The sequence below is a fragment of the Meles meles genome, chromosome 12 (genome assembly GCF_922984935.1).
Source record: "Meles meles chromosome 12, mMelMel3.1 paternal haplotype, whole genome shotgun sequence".
NCBI classification, from domain to species: Eukaryota; Metazoa; Chordata; class Mammalia; order Carnivora; family Mustelidae; genus Meles; species Meles meles.
Genome location: NC_060077.1, coordinates 48,263,366 through 48,287,468, shown reverse-complemented (window position 1 = coordinate 48,287,468; position 24,103 = coordinate 48,263,366). Strand labels below are relative to the sequence as shown.

The window sequence follows — 24,103 nt, the reverse complement described above, 5'->3', positions numbered from 1 at the left end:
TTCTGATTCCGTGTGGCTCCTGCTCTCACGCTCAGTCTCACTGAATTTCCTGTAAGCCATCCCGCCTCTCAGCTGTAAGAAGCCCACCAAGGAACCCTTGCCGAAATAATGAACCTCTGCCACACTTGAGAGCTGCACCATTTGTAAGATACAGTTGGGCACATGACATCTAATGGCCAAACAAGGGCCTCCAAAGCCAAATGTGAATAGAAGACATTATATTCTGCATTTTCAACCATGGAGGGAGGGAATCTGTTTCCTCCGCAAACCAAATTAAACTTGAAGTCCAGTCTCGCTCCCATGTAAGGCTGGGAGAGACTGTCCACAGCATGGGAGTTCTCTAGTCCGTTTTCCCTACGGACTGAACCCAACTTTTTTGGGCTTCTCTAAAATGGCTTCAGTGTAATTAAAGATTAAGCGAAACAAGTGCCAACTTTGCAAATAATTTGGAACTAAGTCTGTGCGTATGTGTCTGCTACACTTTTGCCCTTTATGGGTTTAGCAAGTGCATAAGAAAATGTAAGGATTCAGCAAAGGTACATTAAAAGACAATGCTCTCACTCCACCTCTCCACAACCCCAGTGGAATGCTAAAAACAACTCCAGTTAGGATGCATTTCTTCTGGGCGCATCCATAATAGAAGCTTTTATCCCCCAGGGCCATATCAGTAAGAGGGTACTTTCCAATTATTAACCTGACTGTCTTTAAATAAATGTTAGACCCCGAGGGACCTGGGAGAGTTACACAAGCATGCTAAGCCTCTAAATGAAAACCAAACACTTCAGGCAAAAAATCTAGGCAACTGGCTAGGAGGTGAGAGCTGCGGGGCTGGCCTTTCCACCACAGGGTTTAGTCCACTGGGTCACAGAGGAGGCTCCCTGCCATGTAGAGATCACGGTTCACCATGAGTTTTAGCTCATGCAACTAACTGCAAGTATTTGATGGAACTCTGCCAAAGGCAACTGGCCCCCAGGAAAGCATCATCAAACCCTATCGTGGAAGGGAGGGAAACCTAACATTTTGTGACGTCACTATGATGAATAATAAATGCAAAGATGTGAGAGTGTACCAAAAAGCAAAGTATAAAAAAGGCCTGGGTGGCTCTCAGCTTCTCAGGGGAAAGTGGGACCATTTTGTGAAGTTCCTCTATGTCAGCGTGACTATCCTCTCTCTGGGGAAAAGAGGTACAGTGGAATCTTCATGCAAAGACAAGCCAGGACCAGGACTCCAAGCGCCACTCGACCTAATGCAACATTCAGATGCCCCACGCGGGAGGAGAGAGAGGTGCTTTGGCAATGATACAGGGCACAACTTTATTAATTCATCAACGAACACTAGAAAAATTTTAGCAAATGAGATCCCAAAGAACATTCTTTTTAGAAAAAGACAATACAGAAAAATAGATTGCCAAAGAAGGAATCTCTAAAGAAATGGATTCAGAGGAAATAATACCTTAATCAACAGCAGTATCTACATTATGCTAATTACATTGAAAAGACCCTGCGAAGTAGATACAGCCTATAAACAGCGTCTCTGGCATCCTTCAATACCAGATTCAACGCTTTTTTAAAGATTTATTTACTTATTTTAGAGGGAGAGAGAGAATGAGTGAGGAGGGGGAGGAACAAAGAAGAGGGAAGAGAGACAAAGCTAAGCCCAGAGCCCAACGCAGGGCTCGGTTTCATGACCCTGAGATCACGACCTTAGCTGAAACCAAGAGTCCATCATTTAACTGACTAAGCCACCCAGGCGCCCCCAGACTAAACATTTTTAAAATTATTTTCATCAGAGTAAGAATGGCATTAATTTTTCCTTTTTTAAATTAAGATATGATTGACATAATCTTATATTAATTTCAGGTGTTCAATATACGAATCAATATTTGCATAGATTGCAAAATGATCACCACACAAGTCCAGCTGATACCCATCACCTTACATAGTTACAAATCTTTTTTCTCCTGATGAGAACTTTGAAGATCTACTCCGAGCTACTTCCAAATATGCAGTACAGTATTATGAACTAGAGCCATCACACAGTACATTACATCCCCATGACTTGTTCATTTTACAACTGGAAATCTGTACCTTTTGACTCACTTCACCCATTTTACCCATCCCAGCTGCTGGCAACCACCAATCTGCTCTCTGAGTCCATGAGCTTGGTTTTAGTTTGGTTTGGGTTGGTTGGTTTTTTGATTTCACATATAAGTGAGGTCATACAGTATTTATCTTACCCTGTCTGATTTATTTCACTTAATATAATGCCCTCAAGCTTCACTCATGTTGACACAAATGGCAAGATCTCATTCTTCTTTATGGGTGAGTAATATTCCAGTGTGTGTGTACGTGTGTGTGGTATGTTCTTTATCCATTCACCTGCTGATGGACATTTAGGAGATCTCCATGTCTTGGCTATCATAAATGATGCTGCAATGAACAGGGTGCACATGTATGTTTCCAACTTAGTGTTATGATTTCCTTCAGATGAATACCAGAAGTGGAATTGCCAGATCATATGGTAGTTCTATTTTAAATTTTTTGACAAACCTCCGTATTGTTTTTCACAGTGGTTTCTCTAATTTATATCCCCACCAACAGTGCACAAGGGTTTTCTTTTTTCCACATCCTCGCTAACACTTATTATTTCCTATCATTTTGATACCAGCCATTCTACTGCATGTGAGGTAACATCTCATCATGGTTTTGACTTGCATTTCCCTGATGATTAATGATGTTGAGCATCTTTTCATGTACCTGTTGGCCATCTCTATGTCTTCTTTGGAAAAAGTCTATTTAGATCTTCTGCCCATTTTTTATTTTTTTAAAGATTTTATTTATTTATTTGAGATAGAGAGTGAGAGTGAGAGAGAGAGCGCGCACGCGCACATGCATGCACACATGAGTTGGGGATGGGGGTGGAGGGGCAGAGGGAGAAGAAGAAGCAGGCTCTCCTGAGCAAGGAGCCCAATTTGGGACTCGGTCCCAGGACCCTGGGATCATGACCCGAGCCGAAGGCAGCCACTTAACCTACCGAGCCACCCAGGCTTCCCTCTTCTGTCCATTTTTTAATCAGATTGTTTGGTTTTTATTTTCAGTTGTATGAGTTCTTTATATACTTTGGATATTAACCCCTTATCAGATTGACTTGCAAAAATGTTCTCCCATTCAGTAGACTGAAGAATGGTCTTGATTTTAGATTATTTTCCATTCACACATTCACTGATTCATTCAACTAATATATTTTTTAAAGGTTTTATTTTTATTTATTTGATAGAGAGAGATCACAAGTAGGCAGAGAGGCAGGCAGAGAGAGAGAGAGGAGGAATCAGGCTCTCTGCCGAGCAGAGAGCTCGATGCGGGACTTGATCTCAGGATCCCAAGATCATGAGCTGAAGGCAGCAGCTTAACCCACTGAGCCACCCAGGTGCCCTCAACTAATATTTTTGACATAATCATAGTAATATCAATAATAGCACCTAGAACTTAATGGGCCCTGTGCTACATGTTTTATATGCATTAATTTAATCATCACAATAATCCAATGAGGAAGATTATATTATTATCTTCATTTTACAGATGAGGAAACCAAAGTGTAGAGAAATCAGTATTAGGGTAAAGCATACAAAACTGCTGGAATTTGCCAAATCTGATCTGCTAAATGGCAATTTCATCATTTTGACCTGGAAAATTGGCAATTTCTTACAGCTCAACCCAAAAACTTTCCCAAGATTAGGAAGTTAGTAGGAGATCCAAACTCCTGCTCTTAATAATCATTAGCATCACTTAGTATGTGCCAGAAACCATGAAAGGTTTTAGGAATACAAGGGTGAGTGGATTTATTTTGATGGATGTTAGTCATCTATACATTGTGCTTTTAAGACATGCCTAGTAACATCCTATACTTCTTTCTATTTATTTTCTTTCTCCTAGTCTCCATGTAAAATAAGACAAACTAATGGGTTCTGTTATAACCGTCATTCAATTCAGAGTAACAATGCACCAGGATGTTCAAAAATCGCTTTGTTTTTTTGGCAGGTTAGTTTTTGCTGTTGTCACTACTGATGATGTCATTTTAGTTTCCCTTGGTCTTCTTTGAAACACATCCAGCTCAAGTTTAAGACAAGTATCATGGTCTTAGCCACATCCCACTTGAATGTGTTGGGACAAAAATTGTGTACTTGTGTCTTGGAGTAGTTCTGCTTCCCTTCCTAGGGTTCATAAGAAAAAGTTCAGGAATATAAAATTCATAAGGCCAACTATGAGCAATACCTGGCTTCTACAAATATTCCTTCTGACCCCCTGTGTAACAATGCCTCCCTCCTCCTGATGATCAAGGTCAATTAACTTGATCACTGCCAGGATGGTGACTCATCTTCTCACCTGATGCCTCTAGACACATGTGCTTATCATGCCAGCACTGGGGAAGCCAATGATAGAGGATTGTTGATGTCAACTGGTTAAGTCATTTTGTCTATTTGGTCATTTAGTGCCTCTTTCACGGTGAATGCTCTTCACTGAGAATTAGTATGTAATACAAAACTCTTCACATTTTCTGCCTACTCCAATATGTTCATCCACAGACCTCTACCCCAGAGCTCTTTCTCCCACATTTTCCAATCTAACTCCTTCCTTAGTCCTGAGCACAGGTCAAGCCATTCCTCTCTGCCCATGAGTCATGTATAGTCTAACCTTGGGCCACTTCTTTCTACACAAAGTGGAAGACCATGTCTTCCACCTGAAGTTGTTTTTCCAGCCACCATCAAGTCCTAAGTGGGACTATTGTGCAGCAACCATCTAGTTTCAGCTTACACCCATATCCATCCCCCTATTGTAACAGGCAAGACACTAACCAAGCTCCAGCTTTTCCCTTCTCCATCACATTGTCCTAATGGCTTGGCACAAACACCAAGTGTGAACTGAAAGAGAGGTGCTGATGACCTGCTCGTGCAGGTTTGCTTGTATCCTCTGATCCTGCTCAGGACTGACCCCAGATAGGTCACTCCCTTCTCATGGTAGATCGTTTTTGGGTCCACTAACCTTAGGACAGAACCTAGTTCAGGATGGGAAGTTCCGGCCATGTGGCCACTTGATGTCCATGGTCAAGCACTCTGTCTACCAGGGCTCAGTAGCATCCTGCCATGTGTCCTTCCTGGGCTCTATCTACCTCCTGGCTGTGAGGGCAGTCTCCCATTTAAGTTCATGTCAGGCTTCAGAACTATTATAAGTGGAGAGTTCTAATTCCTTGTTCTACTGTTGTTTACATGATTTAACCTCACACTTAAGCTAACTCCGTTCCAGGTACCCGCTGGAGAATAAGCCTCAAACTGCGCCACTTGATGACTCAAGGAGAACGGTAGTTAGACAGGACCACCCAAGGGTCAGGAGTGCACCCATTCTCCTGGAAGCCGGCCCAGCAGATGTGGTCCGTAAACTGCACTATGTTGAGATTTCCTGAAGTCCTTTGACATTAGGTTGTCAGTTTATATAAAGGACTGTCCCAGAAACAGTTCTGTGAAATTCACTGATGCACTTGCCATTAAGATGTTATTGAAGAACAGAAAGTTAAAAATAGAACTACCCTATGATCTGGCAATTGCACTACTAGGTATTTACCCCAAGGATACAAAAATGCAGATTTGAAAGGATTTATGCACCCCTGTGTTTAGAGCACAAAAGCCAAACTATGGAAAGAGCCCAAATGTCCACTGACTGATGAATAGATAGGGAGGATATAATACATATACACAATGGAATATTACTCAGGCATCAAAAAGGATGAAATCCTGCTGTATGCAATGACGTGAATGGAGCTGGAGTGTATTATACTAAGCAAAACAAATCAGATAGAGAAAGACAAATACCATACGATTTTACTCACATACAGAATTTAAGACACAAAACAGATGGACATAACAAGAAGGGAGAAAAAGAGAGAGAGGGAAGCAAACCGTAAAAGACTCTTAAAGATAGAGAACAAACAGAGGGCTGATGGAGGGAGGTGGGCGGGGGGAGGGCAAATGGCTGATGGGTATAAAGGAGGACACTTGTGATGATCACTGGTTCTTATATGTAAATGACAAATCACTGAATTCTACTCCTGAAACCAATACTGCACTGTTTGTTAAGTAACTAGAATTTAAATAAAAATTTGAAGGAAAAAAATTATTGAGGAAACTGTGCATTGTTGTATATGGTTTCACTTTTCTCTGCAATAGCTGGCCTTCTGTCATGCAACTGGAGAGTTTTGATCTTATGGAAACTGAAAAATGACAAAAATGATCCTATCCCTCTTCAGCATTGGTTGCTAAAAAGCTTAGAGCCAAATGTGTGTCCTTCCTGCTTCCCTTTTTATGTTTTCCCTCATTCTTGGCTTTCTGTTATCTTTCCCATTTTTGATTTTCTCCATCGCATTTTTAAATTTCTAATTTTATTAATATCTTGTTTTATTCAATATATTTATTTAAGAGAATTTACGTATTGTCTGGTGGGGTTATAAAACAGCAAACAGATACACAGAAAGCTTAGTGGCTATAAAGTCTGCTTACAGAGAATCATTGGGAGCTTTGAGAAAAATCTCAAATAATTTAACCATTCTGATGGAAGTATAAAATTGGCATAGCATTTCTGAAAAGCAATTTGTGCTTAGGAATTAGCAGCTTTCACAATTATTTCATATGTTATGACTCTGGAATTCCAGAAAGGTATCCTAAGGAAATAACAAGAAATGTGAATAAAATTTAGGTATGAAATAATTATTAGCACTATTTTTTTTTTATTAGCACTATTTTTAATCACAAAAAACTAAAAGGAACTTATACTAAGAGAAAGGTCTTGTAATAGGAGAAAGGACTGAAAGGTGTTCCAATAGGAGAAATGCTAAGTAAATTACAATATAGCTCATTTTAAATGTAGGATTTTCTAAGAATTTTTAAATGCCAGAGGAAAATGCTCACATGATCATGTTTAATAATAATAAAAAAAAAAACGCAAGCACACTAATTTCCAGTTATGGTACTACATGTTTAAGAAAAGATCAGGGGTGTATCCCACACCCGATGACTCTGGGAAATTGTATTATGGGTCATTGTTTTCTTCTCCTTTTTTCCCTCCTTTTTGTATTCTGGGCTGGTAATTGGAAAAAAATTCATTTGACTAGGCTAAAACTTCCAACTTAAGAATATTAATTGAGTAGACAGGCAAAGATTGTGCCTATCAAAGGCAATAATCAAAATCTATATGTATCATTTAAGATTTAGTTATAGGTTGGGATATTGCCTGTGAAAAGCAGGGATATTAGGGCACCTGGGTGGCTCAGTGGGTTACGCCTCTGCCTTCAGCTCAGGTCATGATCCCAGGGTCCTGGGATTGAGTCCCACATCAGGCTCTCTGCTCAGCAGGGAGCCTGCTTTCCCCCCTCTCTCTCTGCCTGCTTCCCTACCTACTTGTGATCTCTCTGTCAAATAAATAAATAAAATCTTAAAAAAAAAAAAGAAGAAGAAGAAGAAGAAAGAAAGGCAGGGATACTGCCTATCAAAACTATTAATCAAGGGCACCTGGGTGGCATAGTCAGTTAAGGGCTGCCTTCGGCTCAGGTCATGATCCCAGGGTCCTGCGATCAAGTCCCACCTTGGGTTCCCTGCTCATCAGAGAGCCTGATTCTCCCTTTCCCTCTGCCTGCTGCTCTGCCTACTTGTGCTGTCTCTTTGTCAAATAAATAAATAAGATCTTAAAAAAAAAATCTATGTATCACTTGCATACTGTGCTCCTGCCCCTTCTCCAGCACCCTGTCAGCAATTCTTTAATTTTGAAGGATATTATCTATAACCTTAAGGTTGCAAAATGCAAAATTAGAAACTTCATTCTGACATTTACTCAAACATTTGTGTACAAACCCAGTAAAACAGCATGGTGGAGAGAGTAGTTCTACTCCCTTTGCCTGGGTTCAAATATCACTTTCCGTACTTCCATTCCTTGTGATCATGAACAAGTTTTGCATCCACTCTGAGTCTCAATTTCATCATCAATAATAAATTTCACAGGAGGTTGGAATAGGAATAAAATCAATGACACATTCAAAATGCTAGCACATAATGAGAACAAATCAATGTGGGAGACGTTCTTGACCCCTTGTCGCCCCATCCCTTGTTTCCATTCTCACCCTGTATCAGAATGCTTGCAACAGAAAGTGGCTTGCAATCCTAAAAACAAACAAAAAACAATATATAGGCACACAGGCATGTCTATACTACATGATATAATGATGTAATCAGATGCTAATATTTACTTATAATGATTTCCCAGAATATAATATTAAATGTTTTTTCATTTATATTTGACATTTCAGAATAAGGACTAAATATATTATGCATAAATATATCACAAAGGCATATACATGATAAATGCACATATATAATATGACACATATGCCATAGGTGGAGATTAATAAAAACATATTGATGACTCAAAGCCTCCCCCCAAAAAACCAAAACAACAACAAAAGAAAGTGCCTTGCACAGTGAGAAGTCCAGGGACAGGGCAGCCCCCATTTGTCAACACAGAACTTGGTGACACCAGCTCTTTGTCCTGCCACCCTCAGGGAATAGCTCCCCTCGTGGTCACAAAGTGGCTGCAGCATTCCAGGCATCATATCCATGCAGGAGAGTGTCCTAAGGAAGAGAGGACCTTCTCCATGATCTCTCTCTTAGAAGTAAGGAAACCTTTCTTAGAAGCCCCCAACACACCTCCTCTCAGTCTCAGAAGTCAGGATTTGTCACATGCCCACACCTAATCCAGGTACTACCACCAGCCTCGGGCTGGGTCCCCCTGAAGTACATCGCAAGGTAGAGTCTGGTAAATGCCTGAGCAAAATTTGTGTTCTGATAGGGGAAAGAAAAGGGGCCACAGATGCCAGGGCAGATTATTCAATGCTGTGTTGCTACACTCTAGATTGCATGAAGCCTCGTCTATTGTAAATCCCAAGAGACGAGACTGAGCTAACAACTTGGGAGATGTGGTGGGGGGAGGCACACAGGGAACGCAGAGAAGGCAAGTTGTTCAGAGCAGACTCTTCATTGGGGTGAAGGGGCCTGATCACAAAAGAGAGGAGGGAGAGGGCTCAGGAGACAGTCTGACCTATGTCACAGTGCTGTCTAGAGCAAGTTCTGCTGGAGCATAAACTGGGACAGGTGTTCCATCAGGAGCAAATGCAGGACAGTCTGCGCTGGTATGAGCAGACAATGAGAACAAATATGGCCTCATCGGAGATGAACACTGATGTCTGGGCATATGAATCACAGAGGCCGCAGGAGAGGCGCGGTGCGACTTCTGAGTGTGGAGATAAGGAGAACGGAATCCCTTGACTCTCCTATTGAACAGTTCCTAAATGTTGGCCACCGACCATATCCCCAGCTGTGAACTAGCCCCCGAAGAAAATAAAAAGATACAGTAGAAGACCTGGGGTCTGCTTTGAAGAATTTCAACTCTGCTGGAGGAGTCAAAAGGAACCCAAGTGGAATCTAGAGCAGCACCCAAAGCTACCGAAGCAGGAGCTCAGCAAAGCTGGGAGAGAGAGATGGCTGCGGGGCGCGGGGGGGGGGGGGGGCTTGAGATGGGAGCAACCCCTGAGGGCCAGGGTCTGAGTTAGGGCAGACAGAAGAGGAGGGAGAGATGAGAGCCATACAGATGGGAGGGAGGGTGATGACAAGGAGAAGCTCTGACAAGTATGGAGACGCTCTGGTGGGTAGTGAGAAGTTATTTGGAGAGAACAGGGTTATGCGGATTTAATTTCACGTGTTAGGCCTGTTAGGTTTTGGAGAGGGCCTCTGTAGATGGAGTCGCCTGGTGATGATTATGAGGGTGCTGTTCTATTTGGGGGCTTTATTGTGAAATGGACTTAGCAGGTGTGTGACTGATCTACAGGCACATTCTTTCCTGTGACTTTGACAAGAATCCCATCAGCAGCCTGGTCAGGGACTCACTGCCAAAATCAACTTCAAGCAGCAAGTGTGGCAGTGAAAAGGAAACAGGCTTTGGAGCCAGACAAACTTCATTAAAGGTCTAGCACCATCGGTCATTAGCAAATACCTTCATCTCTCAGAACCTTAATTTTTAGGCTGCGCAATGGGCATAATACCTACCCCACAGACAGTACTCAAAATATATTCTCTTCCCTCCTTTTGCTTAACAAAACTCTTAAAGCAAAACCTCCTGTGCTCAATCTTACATAATAATGTTGCACAGCAACGTCAAAACTGTCTCATCCATTAACACCGAAGGCAGGGAAAAGTTTCGAGTCTCTCTTGATTTAAAACTTGAAATTTTCTACCAAATTTTGGAATGTTCTTATTTTATTTTATTTTATTTTTTTTTTTTTTAAAGATTTTATTTATTTGACAGAGAGAAATCACAAGAGAGGCAGGCAGAGAGAGAGAGGAAGGGAAGCAGGCTCTCCGCTGAGCAGAGAGCCGGATGCGGGACTCGATCCCAGGACCCTGAGATCACAACCTGAGCCGAAGGCAGCAGCTTAACCCACTGAGCCACCCAGGCGCCTGGAATGTTCTTATTTTAAAATTAAGCACAAAGCGGAGAGCCTGGGTGGCTCAGTTTGTTAAGCAACCGACTCTTGGTTTCAGCTCAGGTCATGATCTCAGGTCGGTGGGTTGGAGCCCCACACTGGCCTCCATGCTCAGCACAGAGTCTGCTTAAGATTCTCTGCCTCTCCTTCTCCCTCTGCCCCTACCCCTTGCTGTGCACTCTTTCTTGCTCTCAAAAAAAATAAATAAAACCTTTAAAACAAATTAAGAACAAAGTAATATGATTTATCTACAACAGATAAACATTTTTATTTCATCCTGAACTTTTGTTGTTTTATTTTTTCTACTTTTGAAATAAGTATTCATTACCAGTTCAACTGAGAAGAAAGAAGGAGGCACAGAGAGGTGAGCAGAAAATGAGTAGATTCTTATAGTATGAGCGTATAAGATGTTACTTTTACTTTAGCATTTGAATTCTCTAAAAAGGCTATTATTGTCTTTTATACTTTGAAAACAATATTTTTTTTAACTTAAAAAATGCGATTCTCCTACTTTTACTTACCTCAAAGCATCCCTGGACGAGCAACAAGGCAGTATGCATGAGGGAGGGAGGGAACAGGTCCTGAGCTTTTCCAGCTTTGAGGCAAAAGCCTATAAGGGGGAGGCGGCTGGTGTAATCCCAAGGGGATGGCCTCGAGTCACATTCCCAATTTTGCCCTTCACCTTTGAAAATACCACGTATCACCCATTCAGTCAAAAAACTTGTTTCCCAGCTCTTTCCCAGGAGGAAAACGTAACAAACAAAACAAAACAAAAATACATTATTAGAAAATAAAAGGAAGGGGCACCTGGGTGGCTCAGTGGGTTAAGCCGCTGCCTTCGGCTCAGGTCATGATCTCAGGGTCCTGGGATCGAGTCCCACATTGGGCTCTCTGCTCAGCAGGGAGCCTGCTTCCCTTCCTCTCTCTCTGCCTGCCTCTCTGCCTACTCGTTGATCTCTCTCTGTCAAATAAATAAATAAAATCTAAAAAAAAAAAAAAAAAAGGAAAGAAAAGAAAAGAAAAGGAAGAGAAAGAAAAGAAAACCTAAAACGACTGAAATAAAAATGAAAACCATTTGGAAGGGTGGAGGGAGGATGGGTGAACTTTTTCCTCCAGTTCCATCCGCATCATCAATGTCTGTGCTGTACTGGCGGTTGGGAGTCTTCTGATGCAGACCGCGCTCTTTTGGAAGGTGTGTGAGGTGTGGGAGGGGGGTGGGTGTGTAGTGCGTATACGCGGATGTGAGTGTGGGAGTATTCTGTGTGAATCTGTGTGTGTGTGTGTCTAACAGGAATGCGGATGAGCGTGGAAAGTGTGGAGAGGGCGGGTGCGTGGACGCCAGTGTAGACCGCTTGTGTGTTGAGCGTGGAGAATGTGCGCAGCGTGGCGCGTACACTGGTGTGTGTGTGACTGCGGATGTGTGAGCAGTGTGGTGTGTCTGTGTGTGCATGCAGAGTCCGCAAAATACCAGCGGAGTAGTGCGTGTGCGGGGTAGGTGAGCGGCGGATGGGAGTGGGTGGGTGCGTGCGCGCGCCCCGCACAGCCGGCCCACTCCCCAGGGCCCCCGGTGGCCCCGCCTCCGCCCCGCCCCGCCCCCGGTGGTCCCGCCCCCGCCCTCCCAGAGTGGCCGGGTCTGAGGCGGCGGCGGGTGCGCGTGGCGCGGGAGACCGCCCCACTGCGGAACGCGGCGGGCTGGGGCGGGCGCTCGGGCGGCGCGGGCCGGAAGCGTCTCCGTCGCGCTGGCGTGGCCGCGGACATGTGCAGGATGTCCTTCAAGGTGAGCGCCGCGGGCTCGGGGAGGGAGTGCCGGGCCGGGCGGCAGACCTACGGCGGCAGGCCCGCACCTGGGGAGCTCCCGGGGTGGCTGGCGCCGCGGGGCCCGCAGGGTGGAGTTAGCGCCGCCCTGGGTGCTGGCGGGGGACGGAGGGAAACCACCGGGCTGGTGAGGCTCCTGTGGTTGGTGGTTTGGCGGTGTGGGCTTTGCTTGAAAGACTTTCGGTACTTGTGGCGGCAGGTCAGGAGAGCCCGGCCGCAGAGCGAAGGGGCGGCGGGGACTGTCGCCGGGGTAACGGGCGGGGGCGGGGAAGAAGCCCGAGGTCAGCGCTGCCCAGTGGCCGCGCCCCAGGGAGAGACCCGGGCTGCGACACCAATTCCTGATTCTGGGTCCTAATTTCTGAATGCCAGCGGCACCCCTGTCGCCTCCTCTCCAGAGCACTTTTTGGACGCTAAAGCTGAGTGCCCAGCAGAATGGAGCTGCCGCTGATTACCTGGCTTCAGTGTCCAAAGGAGTCTTAAGAGTTCCAAGTCATTCCATTTAATCCTCAGATTTCAGGATGAAAGTGACGATACTTGATTTGCCTTTATTAAAAGGCCCTAATAAAAATAATTAAAATGTGTTGAGCACTTAAAATGTGCCTGACTCTGAGCCAAGGGCATCTGGGCGCATCTTCTGAATCCTCAGGAAGATCCGTGAAATGGTACTTTTGTGTGTGTCTTGCCTTTTTTTTTTTTCTTAAACCAAGAACACTAAAACATGGAAAAGTTAAGTAACTCATCAGGGTCCTGCAGCCAGTAAATGAATAGTGTTAACATTGAAACCCTAATGTGTCTGGCTTCCATCTCCTACAGTAACTCATATAAAAAGAGGACTGATACGTTGAGATTTGCATGTTAGAAAGATCTCTGGCCACAGTTTAAAGAAGGGAGGCAGAGCCGGTGTCATCTTGTTAAATGGTAGGGACTAGGGAATAGGTGTCTGGAATGGAAGGAAGTAAACAAATATGAGTGACTTAAAAAAATTTTAATTCATGAAATTCTGTAATTGATGTTTTTCCTTAAGTTAGGGAAGACTAGAGAGGTAAAGATAAAATGTTTGGTTTGGGACACGTAAAGTTTAAGGATGGACGGAAGTCCGGAAAGAGATGTCGATTAGACAGATCTACAAACTGGGATCTACAGATCTACAAACCAGAGTATAGTCAACCCTAGAGTATAGTCTAGGCAGGAGATAGTGATGAGATGTAGGAGTGAGCAGTGTTAGGTGGTAATTAAACCCGTGAGAATGAATGTGATTGCCCCGTGATACCATGTAAAAGTGGAAAGCAGAGCAATGAAGACAAAATCTTGAAGATCAAACTTTGAGAATGTGCAGAATAAGAGAAGCCCATTTAGAAAACTGAAGAGCAGCCAGCAGTATATGAGAACAATCAGAAGTGTGTGCTGATATGTAAGCCAAGAATCTCTAATCCTTTAGTAAAGATGGGGAGGAACTCAGTGATAAATACTACAGAGAAATCGAGCTGGGAATTGAAAAGTGTCCATTGTGTTTAGTAACAAACAGCCACTGGTGACCTTGCTCTGAGCAGTTTCAGTGAAATGCTGGCTTCAGGAGCCCGATTGCAATAGCTTCAAAACAGAGTGGGTAGGAATCACCAGGGTCCAGAGCTGTTTTAAAAAATTCTGCAAGAAACAGTGGCCGCAGCAGGGATTGGAGTTGGCCAAGGGTTTGTTTGCTTTAAAATGGTAGAGACGTGACCATCTTTAAATGATGACAAATATCTCAACAATAAAAAGACAATAACCCAATTTAAAAATGGGCAAAGGAGGGGTGGCTGGGTGGCTCCGTGGGTTAAAGCCTCTGCCTTCAGCTCAGGTCGTGATCTCAGGGTCCTGGGATCTGAGCCCTTGCAGCGGGCTCTCTGCTCGGCGGGGAGCCTGCTTCCTCCCTCTCTCTGCCTGCTTGTGATCTCTGTTAAATAAATAAATAAAATCTTTAAAAAAAAAAGGGCAAAGGAGATGAACAGACATTTCTCCCAAGAAAATGTACAAATGGCCAATAAGCACCTGAAAAGACACTCAGTGCCTTTAGTCATTAGGGAAATGCAAATCAAAACCATAGTTAGACACCACTTCACACCCACTAGGATGACTATAATCAACTAAACAGACAATGTCAGGTGTTGGCAAGAATGTAGAGAAAGCCAAGTCTTCATACCTCCATGGTAGGGGTATAAAGTAACGCAATCATATTAGGAAACAGTCTGGTTGTTCTTCCAAAAGTTAAACGTAGAGTTACCATATGACCTAGCAATTCCCCTCCTGCATATATACCCAAAAGAAATGAAAATGCATGTTTACACAAAAACTTGTACACAAATACTCATTTTGTTACTCATAACTGCCAAAAAGTAGAAAGAACCCAAATGCCCATCATTTTGTTTATCATTGAAAATAAACAAAATGTATGTATTCGCTTGAGCTGCCATAACAAAATACTATAGACTGGGTAGCTTAAACATCGGGCTTTTTTTTTTTTTTTTTAAGATTTTATTTATTTATTTGACAGAGAGAGAGAGAGAGACAGTGAGAGCAGGAACACAAAAAGGATCCCAGGACCCCAGGATCATGGCCCAGGCTGAAGGCAACGCTTCATGACTGAGCCACCCAGGCACCCAAACAGCAGACATTTAATTTCTCACAGTTTTAGAGGCTGGAAAGTCCATGATCAAGGTGCCAGAGATTTGCTGTCTGGTGAGAGCTCTCTTCTTGGCTTGGTAACAGCCACATTCTCACGGATCCTCCTATTGAGAAAGAAATCTCTGGTGTCTCGTCCTTTTCTTGTAAGAACACTGATTCCATCATAGGGGCAATACCCTCTTGATCTCATCTAACCTAACCTCCCTAAAGGACTCACCTCCAAATACTGTCACATTGGAAATTAGGGCTTCAACATATGAGTTTGGGGGCAAGGAGGGACACAAATCTTCAGTCCATACCATGGTGTATCCACACAATAGAATATCATTCACCATAAAAAAGAAGGAAGCTGTGATACCTGCTATAATGTGGATGAACCTGGATACCATTATGATGAATAAAAGAAGTCAGACCCCAAAGGCCACATATTATATGATGCCACTTATATGAAATGATCAGAATAGGCAAATCCATAGAGATAGAAAGCAGATTCTTGGTTACCTGGGGCTAGGGAAGAATCGGGGGATGGAGAGAGATTGTTAATAGGTAGGAGGTGATGAAAATGTTCTGCAATCATGACGGTAATACACCCTTAGGAACACACCCACTGAATTATATGCTTTAAAAGGATGAATTTTGTAGTATGTAAATCAGAATCTCAATAAATAAGTATTTGAAATGATGATAGGGAGGCTCAATGGAGGGGATGACTGAGCTGAGTGAGGAAGCATGCAAGAGGCGGGCGAGGCAGAGTGTGAGAGCATGGCTTCATTAGTTTTAGCGGTTCCCCCAGATAGGTGGAGAGGAAACCCTCTTCCATTGGGGTTAGAGGAAAGGAGGTGAGGTTGGGCAAACCTTATCCATGTTTTGTAAAGTGAAGGCCAGGATGAGATCAGAATTGGGGTGGGTAGGAAGGAAGGTGCCGGAATTTGCCATGAAGAAGGGAGAATGACCAGGACGTGACAGCTACTAGGTGAGGTGAGGCACAGGACAAGCAGGTGGGATGGCCTGAGTCCTGAAGGAGCAGAGGTTTGTATATTTGACCAGAAGGGCGGCATCTCCAAGACAAGTGAGGAGAGCCTAAGGGCATTTTCCACTCTGGGTCTGGTGTGGGAGAAGGCTTAGTCCCTACCAGCTGGGAGGCACCTGGAGCTTAGAGCAGGGAGACAGAGGAGACACTGTTAGGTTAAGGACACGGAGTTGATTATCCATGAAGTGGACTTCCATATAGCACACAGGAAAGGCCTGAGGGCAAGGGGAGCAGAGTTGCACGCCCATGGACAGAGCCTGCACTAGCCCTAGCAGGCATACGATCAAACATTAAAATGTGCCCTCTGCCCAAGATGATAGACTTCTTATTGTACATTTTTGGAAGGGTGTTTATTATACTGCTATTAAAGCAATTTAGCCATGAGTAACATTTAATTTATATTGGCCCATGATTTTTCTGCAGTGTCCGTATATAATAATTCTTGTGCAGAGAGAAAATCAGACCTACAGATTATTTTCATGTGCCATCAATATTTTATGAATACCGAATTTAGCAGTGAATAAAGTTGACAAAGATGGTACATTTTCTAACTATTTTATTCACTCACTTTGATTTTAGAGCCATAGATTAACTTTATTTTCACAGGACTCTGAAAGTCTCATAGGCCCTTGTCCCTGGGTCTCCAAAGCTGTTGTTTAAAAAGCCTTGGCATTGTTAGCGGAGTCTGTGAGAGGATCAACAAAGCATCACTAGTCACAAGTTAGCCTTACATTGATGACTTAGAGTCACCACGTGTAGGGCTCTTTGCTTCAGACCCCTTTGTAGCTCCTCCTTGCTCCATTAAGCTATCAGCAATCACCGGTCTGCCTCCAGTAAACTTCCTCTTTCAAAATTGGCAAGTTCTCCTTTGTTCTGGTTGGGAAAACAGACACATTTGTTAGAATTTTTTTTTTTTTTTTAATTTATTTGACAGACAGAGGTCACAAGTAGGCAGAGAGGCAGACAGAGAGAGAAGGAGGGGAAGCAGGCTCCCCGCTGAGCAGAGAGCCCGATGCGGGGCTCGATCTCAGGACCCTGGGATCATGACCTGAGCTGAAGACAGAGGCTTTAACCCACTGAGCCACCCAGGTGCCCCTAGAATTATTTTTAAAGTAAAAACAAACTCAGAGTGCAGGTCTGAGCCTTTTTTGTGGAATAAAGGTCACAGATTTCAGTCTACCAACTTGTGACTCTGTAAATGGCTGTATCAGGACTTACTCTTCAGGCCTGAGGTTGCCAAAAACCTAACACAATGAGGAAGGAGACTCTTCACACGGTGAAGGAGGTCACCACCACAGAGGAAACATCGCTAGAGATAAAACAATGCCTGCATCTTTCTTGAGCACGTCTTCCCGGAGAGGACAGAGTGTCTCAATACCATGTTTCACCTTGGTGTTAGAAGCTGCTCATGGCTGGGCTAAAAGTAGGGGGACTTGTATTTTCCATCCTTGTTCTGAAAGTGCATAAATCATCTCATAATCGGCTTCATTCACCAGTCAGCTAAAATTATTTGACTACAGGAAAATAAATTTACAAAGCCACATATATTTTTAAACAACTTTATTGAAACGTACCATGTAACTCACCCATGGAAATGTTCATTTCAGTGGTTTTCGGTATATTCAGAGTTGTACAACCATCAGCACAATTTTAGGATATTTTATCATCCCCCCCCCAATAAATCACATACCCATTAGCAATCACTCTCTATCCCCCGTCCAAACATCCCAGCTATAGATAACTGCTACTCTACTTTCTATCTCTATAGATATGCCTATTCTTGACATACATGTCTTAGACCTTCCACATGGTCTCGAGTTCTGAGTTTGGAAATGCTACCAACCTCTAAGGTAGAATGCTTGGCACAAATCACATACTTTTTCTCTTCAGTTTCCCATCACCTTTAGAAGAGTAACAATACAACATAGGATTTAGGCTTCTCTAATGTTTATCAAGCATTCTGAAAATTTCAAGTATTTATCATGAAGGGGACAATGTGTTAAAATAGCCAGTGACAGGGCGCCTGGGTGGCTCAGGCCATTAAACATCTGGACTTTTAGTTTTGGCTCAGGTCATGGTCTCAGGGTCCTAAGATCAAGCCCCGTATCGGGCTCTTCACTCAGCATAGAGTCTGCTTGTCCTTCTCCCTCTGCTCCTACCCCTGCTCTCACTCTGTCAAATTAATTTTAAAATCTCTAAAAAAAAAAAAGAATAGACAGTGATATCGCAAAAGTGTCCTTTTGCTCATGGCTTCTCAGTCCTGCATTCTATCCTTATTTAATGTGGCCGCTAACATCAAAGAAATTCATTACTAATGTTCTCTTGATGGAATTAACAGTAGAAACCCACAGTATTCTAAACCGTTTTTTAAACTGATGGTTTAAATCTCTACCCTCTCTCAGCTTTTAAACAGAATTCCAGTTCTGTACAAGTAACAATTTCCCTTCTGTGTTCCCTCTTCCCGTCCTTCCTGTGACTAATTGCTGGTAGTGTAGTAATGAACAGAGCATGAGCCAAATCCTGGCAGTAAAGAGGATGAAAGGAGAAGAAAATATGGCATATGTGGAAGTTTACACTTAGTGTAAACTTAGTTTTTCTCCCAGGGTATAAGATGTAAAACCTCAGACTCGACTTGGAGTTGAGTTTGAATGCCATTTCTATTACTTCTTAACTCTGTGACCTTGAGTGATTCGTTACTGTGCCTCATTACCTCATCTTTTTTCTTTTAAGGATTTTATTTATTTATTTGACAGATAGAGATCACAAGTAGGCAGAGAGGCAGGCAGAGAGAGAGAGAGGGGGAAGCAGGCTCCCCGCCGAGCAGAGAGCCAGATGCAGGGCTTGATCCCAGGACCCTGGGATCATGACCTGAGCCGAAGGCAGAGGCTTAACCCACTGAGCCACCCAGGCACCCCTCATTACCTCATCTTAAGAATGGGATTATGTGTGTACATGGGTGGCTCAGTTGGTTAAATTTCTGCCTTTGGCTCAGGTCATGAAACCAGGGTGCTGGGATCAAGCCCCATGTCCGGCTCCCTGCTCAGCGGGGAGCCTGCTTCTCCCTCTCCCTCTAACCATTCCCCTGCTTGTGCTCTTGATCTCTCTCTCTCTCTCAAATAAATAAATAAATAAAATCTTAAAAAAAAAAAGAATGGAAAGAATAAAAAACACCTATGTCAAGCGGCTGTTCTAGGAATTAATGCATCAGAGCAGTGGAAGGACACCCAATACAGAGCAAGATGTCAGTGTTGGTTGGCGCTGCTGTCCTCCTAATGTCGCGACCTACAAGCCTGCCTGAGCGAGGCTCACTGGCCTCCTTGTAGAGATCAGAAAAACCAAGAAAGAGGTTAAATAGTAAAGCATTTCCATGTGCATCATCTCCTTCAAAGGCTAAAGGGCTTGCCCCTGTTTCACTCACCAGTACTTATGATGATATGCGTTTCAGGCCAGAGGAGATTTGGAAATTATCGAGCCAAGTTGATGCGCATCGACCCCAAAGAGAAGGGAGGTCAGGGGACTTGGAATGAGGCTAGGAAGGAGGCCTTCGGGATCAGTGCTGCCTTATTCCTTGCTTTCTACAGAATTTCTCCAGAGGCCGGCCAGTGGGATGACTAAAAGGGTAGCCCCGAGTACCAGACTGCCTGGGTCCAAAGCCTGCCTGTCGTCTGTCCCTTAGCTCACCTGAGCAGCGGCATAGCGACAGTGCCCACCTCACCGAGCTCTGGTGGGGGTTCAGTGAGGTAGTATGTGCGGAGCAGGTACCTAATGGTACAAACAAGCACTTAGTAAGTCTGAGCACAAGATACCTGCCCTCCAGTAACTGTGTCTGCCATAGCAGCGTGGCAGGAGAGCTTAGCCGTGTTTATGGTAATGGTTTCCCCACTACGCCCCTTAGGCACTGAAAGTCAGCGTGTTCACAGCTGATCTCATCATTTTCCCCCAAAGCCTGCCCTTCTTACGGCATTTCCCAGTCTTGGGAATGGCACCATGTCAACCAGGTACTCAAACCAGAAACCTGGGGGTCAGTCCAGGCGCCTCCTGCCACCTTCTGCGTATTCTGTCGCAGACCAAAACTGTTCAGTTTGGTTCCTTAAAATTTCTCTAGTCTCTCTCATTCTCCTTCCCCACTATTGTTTCTTGAGCTCGGCCCCTCATTTTCTCCTGCCCTGTCTATGCAATAGTCCCCTAACCCTTGTAAGACACCAACCTCAGTCCGACTCCAGCATCAATCCATTCTCCCTGAGGCTGCCACAGAGATCTTTCTAAAACACAAAACCAATAATATCTCCTTGCCTTAGAACTCTGCCTTGGCTCCCCAGTGCCCAGGCAAACCCCATAGCATGGCACAGCAGATCCTTCAGGATCTGGCCCTGCCTGCTATCAGTCCCTTGACCTCTCTCCACTCCCATCCTTCAGTCCAGCCCTTCTGAGCTAAGGCCAGTTCCCAGCACACTGGGGCGAGCCTCCATGTCTTTGCTTCAGTACCCTGTCTGCCTGGGATGCTCTTTACCCAGCTCCCTGCTCATCTTTGGAGACTGTTCTTGAGAATTCCTTCTCTTTGAAGCCATTCCTGGCTACCTCCCTCCTAAAGGCTCGGCCATTCTCTGCTCGCACAAGTAACCCGCATTCCTGCTCTAGTACCTGGGAGTACCTCTGATGCCTACTGGCATGACTTGCTTCCCTACTGGGCTATAACACCATTAAGGCAGAGATCAAGGTTGACTAATACCCCTTGTCCTAAACCCTGGTCAGTACCACTGTCCCTAATTCAGGACAGTGATCAAGCAAATGAATTTCAAAGAGCTGTGAGGACTCTGCATTTATAGCTAGCGTTTCATGAGTGTTCATCACCAAACTGAGTTGACATGTATTCTTTCCTTTAACTCTCCAACAACACATGGCAGAGGCACTACTCCTGACATTATTAGTCTCATTTTAGTGGGACAGAGAGAAGTTAAATAACATGCCCCGGGTCATAGAGCTAGGGAGTAGCAGGCTCAGGACTCGAACTCAGCTGTTTCTTAGCCCAGATCAACTCTCCTTGCCTCCACCTCCCAGTACATTAGACATTTGAGGGAGAATGAAATCTGTATGGCTTTTCACAAAGCTCAGTTTCTAAAACCTTGCGGGAAACCAAGGAATCTAGCCCTGACAGGAGAGAAAACTCTGAGGCTATCCTCAAGGCCAGAGAGCTTATTATGACAATAGAAGCTTGTGGTTTCCAGAGGTTTTTGAAAATAATTTGATGTTAAAGAGAAACAACAAAATCACTAAAAATGATTTACAATTTATTACACTCAAGTCTTCCTATTTCAGGAAAAGCCAGCAGAGCTATTCCTGGTATGAATTAAGTTCTCTTCCTAATTCACCCTCCAGGCTTCATTTTGGCCTTGTGCAATCTCCCTATGGAAAGGGCATTGTTTTGTGATTTCTTTTTTTTTTTTCCTTTTTTTTTTTTTTAAGATTTTATTTATTTATGTGATAGCAAGAAAGAGAGAGAGAGTGCATGCACAAGTAGGGGGAGCAGCAGGCAGAGGGAGAAGCAGGCCTCCAGCTGAGCAGGGAGCCCGATGTGGGGCTCAATCCCAGGACCCTGGGGTCATGACCTGAGCCGAAGGCAGAGGCTTTAACCCACTGAGCCACCCAGGTGTCCCTGTTTCGTGATTTCTGATACAAGTCAAACCTGGCTGGCCATAACATTTATGCTTTTAGGGAAAGCACATTGTTCATCTGGAATTTGAAGGGATTTTTGTTTTCCTCTTACCTGAGCCAGGAAACTATTCAAAGTATGTTTGCAACGTGCTTAGCACTCCCTACTTGTCCATGCTCTCCTCCAAGCATGCACGAGAGCACTAAATTGTGGGTGAGCTGAAGGGCTGCAGAAGAGAAATCTTCATACCAACAAATGACCCCTTCATGGTGCTCTCATGGTGCTCTCACGTTAGATGGCTCTGTGGACGGGCGCCTGGCTGGCTCAGTGAGTAGATGAGACGCTTGATCTCAGGGTTGTGAGTTTGAGCCCCGTACTGGGTGTGAATATTACTTACAAATTTTAAAAAAAAGGGGCACCTGGGTGGCTCAGTGGGTTAAAGCCTCTGCTTTCGGCTCAGGTCATGATCCCAGGGTCCTGGGATCGAGCCCCACGTCGGGCTCTCTGCTCCGTGGAGAGCCTGCTTCCTCCTCTCTCTCTGCCTGCCTCTCTGCCTAGTTGTGATTTCTCTCTGTCGAATAAATAAAATATTAAAAAAAAATTTTTTATTATTAGATGGCTCCTTGTTGTGGGTGACATTGTTGTGTTTTCTTTTTAACTTAGCGTAGGTGAGTAAGATACTGAATTTACTACTTTATCAGTATATACTTTACTACTTTATCAGATAATAGCACATAAAAGGGGTTTGGGGTGAGATGGGTGTTTTAAGCCCACCCAAAACTGCTTTTGTTAAACAATTTGAATGCTAGAAAATTTCCTGAGGCCAGCGAAATTCTTTATAGTACCAATACTCAATTTAATTTTGCCTACTGATTCTAACTTTGTAAAGAAAAGTAGACAGAGGGGGAAAAACTAGTACCTATAAGCATGTATGATGTGTTGGGTACTGTATTCACCAATTAACCTACATCATTTAATCCTTACCTAAAACTTCAAGGCAGGTGGTGTAAGACTCACCAAAGCCAAGTCACTTGCCCAGGGCTAGGGTTGAAACCCAGAACTGTCTGGTTCCAGAGCCTCCCCTCCACCTCCCACCCTCCCCTGGCATGGACTATTCCCTATAGACCCAAATTGTTGTGTTTTAGGAAAGGCAGTCAACTCTGCCACTCTGATTTTTGAAGAACTGTTTGCCAGCTCTATTCCTTCCATAGGATGGTTCCAACATTAACTTTGCAACTTTAAAATAAGGCAGCAGTGGAAAGAAGGATACGTATGAGGACACATAATAGTGTTTTCTGCCCAGAGTTCCTAATTCTTCACTGAATCCTCTGGCAAGTTTCCAGCAAAGAAAATTAGGTGTAGGGCGCAGGGGAGGCCTTGACCCAGAAAGCTGGAATCAAAAAGAAAGCTGAGGGCATAGGAAAAAGTGTGGTTTGGGGAGGTCAGAATTGGGAGAGATTTCTCTCTGCTTAAAAGGGGAAGAAGGATTTAGGAACGTTTCAGAGAGGAAATAGCATTTAAGCAGAGCCTTGGCCTTGAAGGATGGGGGAAAACTCCTTTCAAGCAAAAAGGAAACTGTGAACAAAGACACAGAGGCAGGAAAGTGAGAGCACTCGTGGGAAATAAGGTATTAATAGTGCTATATTATCAACAATTCTGCTCTTCGTAACAGCACTCCGGGATCTGGTACAAAATAGAATGTGTTCCATAGCCAAGTATGTTACAGTCATCTGTTGCGGGAGGAACCGTCTTTTCCATGCTATGACACATCTGGAAATTCTGCTTTTTGAATGGCATATACTTCGGTAGAAGCGGACACATTAACGGATGTCAAGTTTAAGATCCTGTCTCATTTTTCTTCTGCAGAAGGAAACTCCACTTGCCAACGCCGCCTTCTGGGCAGCAAGGAGAGGCAACCTGGCTCTGCTCAGGCTGTTGCTGAACAGCGGTCGAGTGGATGTGGACTGCAGGGACAGTGTACGGATGGATTCCTGCGGTATATGCATGCCAAGGGCACGCCATTTCCCCTGCCGGCATGAGAGAAGCTCCCGAATACATTGCCCTTTACAGTGCTTACCTACTCGCTCTGTATGCTTGCTTTATCCTTTATAAAGCCCAGGGTACCCTGGTGAATGTAAAAACATATTGGGGGCTAGGGGTCACTGGGTGACTCCGTTGGTTAAGGGTCCAGCTCTTGATTTCTGCTCGGGTCGTGATTTCGGGGTGTGAGATTGAGCCCCGAGTCAGGCTCTGTGCTCAGTGGGGAGTCTGCTTGGGATTCTTTCCCTCTTCCTCTCCCTCCGACTCACACACTTTACACGCATACGTGCTCTCTCCTCTTTCAAATAAATAAATATTTTAAAAATTTAAAG

At 44.1% G+C, this 24,103-nt stretch overlaps 1 protein-coding gene across 2 annotated transcripts in view; it reads left to right on the top strand.

Annotated features, from left to right (window-relative positions):
* Positions 1–12,223: 12,223 nt before the first annotated feature.
* The window catches only part of ANKRD29 (ankyrin repeat domain 29), a 53,088-nt gene continuing 41,208 nt past the window's right edge, over positions 12,224–24,103 (top strand). Inside the window, exons 1-2 of one of the 2 annotated variants that reach the window (XM_046026026.1) lie at positions 12,224–12,352; positions 23,598–23,708. In XM_046026026.1, the coding sequence (XP_045881982.1) occupies positions 12,332–12,352; positions 23,598–23,708 (132 nt within the window). In that variant the 5' untranslated portion in view covers positions 12,224–12,331. Of the gene's footprint in view, positions 12,353–23,597; positions 23,728–24,103 lie in introns of those variants that run through there. The other variant, XM_046026025.1, reaches the window with a different exon arrangement.